Source organism: Caretta caretta, chromosome 4, assembly GCF_965140235.1.
Source record: "Caretta caretta isolate rCarCar2 chromosome 4, rCarCar1.hap1, whole genome shotgun sequence".
Classification (NCBI taxonomy): Eukaryota; Metazoa; Chordata; order Testudines; family Cheloniidae; genus Caretta; species Caretta caretta.
The window spans coordinates 103,030,503-103,036,502 of NC_134209.1; the positions used below are offsets into that span (position 1 = coordinate 103,030,503).

The 6,000-nt window shown below is 36.4% G+C and overlaps 1 protein-coding gene across 2 annotated transcripts in view; it reads left to right on the plus strand.

Annotated features, from left to right (window-relative positions):
* CNGA1 (cyclic nucleotide gated channel subunit alpha 1) overlaps nucleotides 1-5,045 on the plus strand; it is a 48,219-nt gene extending 43,174 nt beyond the window's left edge. For both annotated transcript variants that reach the window (XM_048848388.2, XM_075127938.1), the window contains 3 exons: nucleotides 411-518; nucleotides 1,292-1,398; nucleotides 3,211-5,045. In XM_048848388.2, the coding sequence (XP_048704345.2) occupies nucleotides 411-518; nucleotides 1,292-1,398; nucleotides 3,211-4,595 (1,600 nt within the window). In that variant the 3' untranslated portion in view covers nucleotides 4,596-5,045. The remainder of the gene's footprint in view (nucleotides 1-410; nucleotides 519-1,291; nucleotides 1,399-3,210) is intronic.
* The last annotated feature ends 955 nt before the right edge of the window (nucleotides 5,046-6,000 follow it).

Sequence of the window (6,000 nt, forward strand, 5' to 3'; positions counted from 1 at the left end):
AATACTAATGGCCACATAACCATTTTCCTTCTGAAAAAATGAGGCATAGATGCTTTGAGTCATTTATCCTACAAAGAAGAAAATTAAACTTAGTGGGAAACAGGTTATTTTGAAAAAGGGTGAAACTACATGTGTCAGTATTACTTTGTGCTGAGGCCTGCCAATTTAATTTCCCTTGTGTCCTAGGTTCTAGAATCCAAATAATCTTCACCAACTAGTTCTTTATCCAGGCATTCAAGAAAGGAGGCTAATTTTCATGTAAGGGTGTTCTTGCACAAATGAACTGCCTACTAAACTAAATGACCAGCATATGTTAGTAACCATAGAACATCTTTTGTGGTTCCTAAAACCCATTTCCATTTTTATAAGTTTCTCACTAATATTCCCTTTCCTTTCTGCTTACTGCTTAGGGAGAAGAAAGATCTTTTTGTTATTGATCCATCAGGAAACTTGTATTACTACTGGCTGTTTTGCATCACATTACCCGTCATGTACAACTGGACCATGATCATTGCAAGGTGATGTATAACAGTGTGTATTTTCCCTATCCTCTCTCTTTCCCCATTAAAGTAATGAAATCCTCACATCTGGTTGCCACAAGGAAAGCCTTGTTTTTATCAGATAGAATGGATACAAATAATCTATTGACCTAGTACTTTTACTGTGTTTATCCTTTCAGTCTGGTATTGAATACAGTCTACAGTCTTTTAGGTTCAATAGCAGAGATCACACACATTTATTTACAATCTCTAAAGTTCTTTCCATCATGTCTTTTGTCCAGTTCAATAAAGGACTTTCATTAACTTAATTTCATTATATTTTTCTGTCTGAAGCTTTAATATTTTATCAGTCTTATGCTCCCTGATAATGAAATGCGTACACGTTAATGGAGGTTTGGAAAAGTTAAAAGCAACATAAAACAGGATCTTATAAAGGAAAGTGTTAGGCAATCTTAACCATTGGCATAATTATCAGCTCTATCTACAGTTACTCAAATTAATTTTTCTCAGTTAAATACTTTAAAAGATCCTTATAATCTGAGTTGTAAACATTTTCTGAAAGGAGATCTGAAAACAGGTTTTTCCACAAAGCTTTAAAATACTTGTTTTTATGTTATAAAAGTTTTGATAAAAATATTACATTTTCCAAAGTTTGATCAAGCATAACAGAGATCCTTTAAAGACACATTAAAAAAATGGTAGGGCCTCTGAATATATGGCAAATTTACTGTATTAATTACTGGTCTCATGGGACTATTTAAATTGTGTGCTTTTTTTCTTTTCCTATCCAGAGCCTGTTTTGACGAACTTCAGAACGACCATTTAGGAATGTGGTTCATTTTTGATTATATATCAGATCTAATCTATATTGCTGATATGTTTGTGCGGACAAGAACAGGTAGATGTACTCACTGTTTAGTTATCTACATTTATCTGTGTTATGCACTTTAAGGTGCCCATCAGTATATGATTTAGGGGCCAAATACAACAATTAAAGAAGAATTGGCTCTCTCCTAGAATGGACCAGTTAAATTGACTTTCCAGTTACACTTTATGTCTATGAAATGACGAAGTAAAGAAGTATCTTGCTGGCAATGTTCCCTCAATAAAGGAGGCCGGAAGGACTTCACACTGAAATATATCTTGACATACAAGGTCATCCTGATTTCTAGCAGAAAGGAACTGAAGTCCTTCCATTGCAAACATAATTTCTGCAGTTTTAGAGTTACACTTCAAATATTTTACCCACACACACACTTGTTTCTATCCTGTGATGTACTTCATCATGTTTTATAAATCAGACATAAATTTATCTGTATTCTACTTTAGTGTCCTAATTTAAATATTCCATAAAGCAGGGACCAATCCAGCAATCCCTTTTTAGGCACAACCACCATTGAAATTCAACTGGAATTTACCTGAAAAAGGAGGGCAGTGTCCAGCTGCTTATGCTCAAAACAGGGCTTTGGTAGGAAATGTGACGTGGTAGGTGAAATTGCTAAATAGAGAACAACATTATACATATGGTAGGGATGTGCTGATTTGTATTCTCCACTGACAAAACTCCTAGAAAGCCCCAATCACTGAAACTATACTCAAACTATATATGCTGCCGAATCAAACTAAAGCTAGAAGTTTTATCTTTTTATCCCTTTGTTAAAGATTTTAAAATATCTTTATAATCCAAGTTGTAAACATTTTCTAAAAGAATAGAAGAAAACACCAAGGGAAGAGGAACCATTTGCCCTCTTTTGTGGTGAATCCCTGGTGTGCAAGGGGTCATATTGGTGGAGGAAAAATAAAATTATACCTCCTTACCCCAGGTGTAATGAACCTACCTTATGAACTGCAAACCAGGATATATCATGTGGATAAAACCCTGCACCACCTTTATGAAGTAGTAAGGAATATATAAATCTCTTGCCACCATTTAAGCCACCTGCAACCTTTGCTGGCTGAACTTGAGACCCATCTGGTACAGGACAAGGCAGAGAATCCACTTGCTGTCTGCATGAGTTAGGATCAAGATTTTCAAAAATGTGTTAATAAAATTAGGTTCCTAATTCCATATTTAAGCACCTAAATCAGTAGCCTGATTTTCGAGAGTGATGACCACACAGCAGCTCCAGTTAGCTTCATTTTATTCATGTATCCATTTTTACAAATCTTACCCGAGAAGGAGAGTTGTTTGTGGGTGGGATGGGTGAACAAGGAATGGAATGAGTGCATGAGCGCTGCCCTCACTCTAACTCTCTCTCTCCCACACAAGGGCCATGGAGGTTACTAGGTGCTAGGGCAGCACAAACTGTAGCAGGAAGAGGGTGAACTTGGGAGGCTGTAAGTGTGACACTTCCACCATGGGGGATGGTTCCTCCCTTCAGGATTTCCATAAGACTCCACAGAGCCCAGCCAGGCCAGGCAGTACAGATGGCTCTGCTTAATCAAGTCAGCTAGGTCCAAGATTTGGCCCCAATTGCTTAGCTACAAAAATTCAACATAGGGCCTTAAAGTTCAAATCCAGTTAAAATATATAGCTGTTAAAACTATGCATCTTAATAAAAAGTTGGAAAATTATGTACAGTCAGAAACTCTATAGCCAAAATCATTTTAAAGATTAATTTGAAATTCACATATAACAGAATGCAATAGATGATAAAGCAACAAAAAAGTCAAAGTCAAAGAATTTTAAAGATTTTATATTTTATTTTAGGTTATTTGGAGCAAGGTTTGTTGGTGAAAGAAGAACTTAAACTTAAACAGAAATATACAGGAACTTTACAATTTAAACTAGATCTACTGTCAGTCATACCAACTGATCTACTGTACTTTAAATTAGGTCTGACCTATCCAGAATTAAGAATAAACAGAATACTTAAAGTATCTCGTATGTTTGAGTTCTTCCAGCGAACAGAAACAAGGACAAACTATCCAAATATCTTCAGGATCTCTACTCTTGTCATGTACATAGTGATTATTATTCACTGGAATGCATGTGTGTACTATTCTATCTCCAAAGCCATTGGATTTGGGGCAGACACATGGGTCTATCCAAACACCTCTGATCCTGAATTTGCCCGTCTGGCGAGAAAATATGTATATAGCCTCTACTGGTCGACGCTGACCTTGACCACTATTGGGGAAACACCTCCTCCTGTAAAGGATTCTGAGTACTTCTTTGTGGTTGTTGACTTCTTGGTTGGGGTGTTGATTTTTGCTACTATTGTTGGTAACATTGGTTCTATGATCTCCAATATGAATGCAGCCAGAGCAGAGTTTCAAGGAAGGATTGATGCTATCAAGCAGTATATGCACTTTCGAAATGTGAATAAAGAAATAGAAAAAAGAGTTATTAAGTGGTTTGACTACTTGTGGACAAATAAAAAGGCAGTGGATGAAAGGGAAGTTTTAAAATATCTACCAGATAAATTAAGAGCAGAGATTGCAATCAGTGTTCATCTGGACACATTAAAGAAAGTTCGAATTTTTGCAGATTGTGAAGCTGGCTTGTTAGTTGAATTAGTCTTGAAACTGCAGCCTCAAGTCTTCAGTCCAGGAGATTACATCTGCCGAAAGGGGGACATTGGACGAGAGATGTACATTATCAAAGAAGGTAAACTTGCTGTAGTAGCTGATGATGGAATTACACAATTTGTGGTCTTAAGTGATGGCAGCTACTTTGGGGAGATTAGCATACTTAATATTAAAGGCAGCAAAGCTGGCAATCGAAGAACAGCCAACATTAGAAGCATTGGATACTCAGACTTATTTTGTCTATCTAAAGATGACCTCATGGAGGCTTTAATAGAATACCCAGATGCAAAGGCCCTGCTGGAAGAGAAAGGTAAGGAAATCTTGCTGAAGGATGGGTTACTGGATATAGATGTTGCAAATACAGGAAGCGACCCTAAAAACATTGAAGAAAAGGTCATTCAAATGGAAGGAGCAGTGGACAACTTACAAACCAAGCTTGCCAGGCTTTTGGCTGAGTATGATGCCACACAGCAGAAACTGAAAAAACGACTGACAGAGGTTGAGAAAATACTGAAATCAACTATGCAGTTTGAATTCTCAGATTTAGAAGAATTAGATAAATAAATCTGAAATGTGTCAACACTAGAATAAAACACTGGGGACTGCCACTAGCAGTTAAGGATAAATCTTGTAAGCTACCGAGTGCCCTCAACTCTGATCCTTGAGGATGTGGCCCTTTATTATAAGCTACTACTTAGTCATGAAACATCACTTATTTCATATTAGGCAATATACATACACAGTAAACGTCAAGAAAAAAATAAGATGAAGAATCAGGCATAAGAAAGGAGCATAAATATCATTGTTTTCATGCTACAAAATGCTACTCGGTCCTGGGCTTGCAGTTATATTTATGAAGTGCGTACATAAATTTAGTGTTTTGATATTTAATCTCAGTGAAAATGTTACAATAAAAACCTATCAATCATTTTGTCTTTAACAATTGTAGGCCCTTCAGGACAAGGACTGTTTATTTGTATTTCCTCTGTATTTTGAAAATAGCTGGTATATTTGTTAGGCCCTAAAGCAAAATAAATAATAAATATCAGTAATATAAAATGTTTGCTAATGGGTTATTTATATTATCCTTTATGTAACATTGTTGTAAAAACAAGTGCATTTAATCTACATACTATAATATGTTGATAGCCATGCAAAGTTGTACTCCATATTATAATTTTTTATAATTTCCTTCTCATTCACTATGTAAATAAGGAAACATTTGGTAACATTTTTATTGGTTATCTGAAGTCTGCATAGGTATACAGTAAAACCTCAGAGTTACGAACACCTTGGGAATGGAGGTGGTTCATAATTCTGAAATGTTCCTAACTCTGAACAAAACATTGTTCATTCCAAAGTTTACAACTGAACATTGACTCAATACAGCTTTGAAACTTTATTATGCAGAAGAAAAATGCTGCTTTCCCTTTATTTTTTAGTAGTTTATGTTTAACACAGTACTGTACTTGCTTTTTTATGGGGGGCGGGGGGTCTCTGCTGCTGCCTGATTATGTATTTCTGGTTCCAAAGGAGATGTGTGGTTGACTGGTCAGTTTGTAACTCTAGTGTTCATAACTGAGGTTATACTATAAATGTAATATGGCCTTTAAACAAGCCCCTAACCTCACCAACCTCATTGCCAGAAGCAAGCTCCCCATAGACCAGGACACACCAACTCAAAGTGGCACCACACTCTGCCAGTAGATGTACAATAGGTGTAAAACCTGAAGACATATTTCCACAGCTACGATGATCAATACCTCCCACAACACACCTTTCAAGATCCCTGGGTCCTATACATGCCTATCACAACCTGTGGTGGACCTCATCCAGTGTATCAAAAGCCCCAAAAACAAGTGTGTGGGTGAAATCTGACAATTACTACACTCTCAAATGAACTCATAGAAAAATGATAAAAGACAAAAACAACATATCACCCATGGGCAAACACTTTTCACAAAGCGAT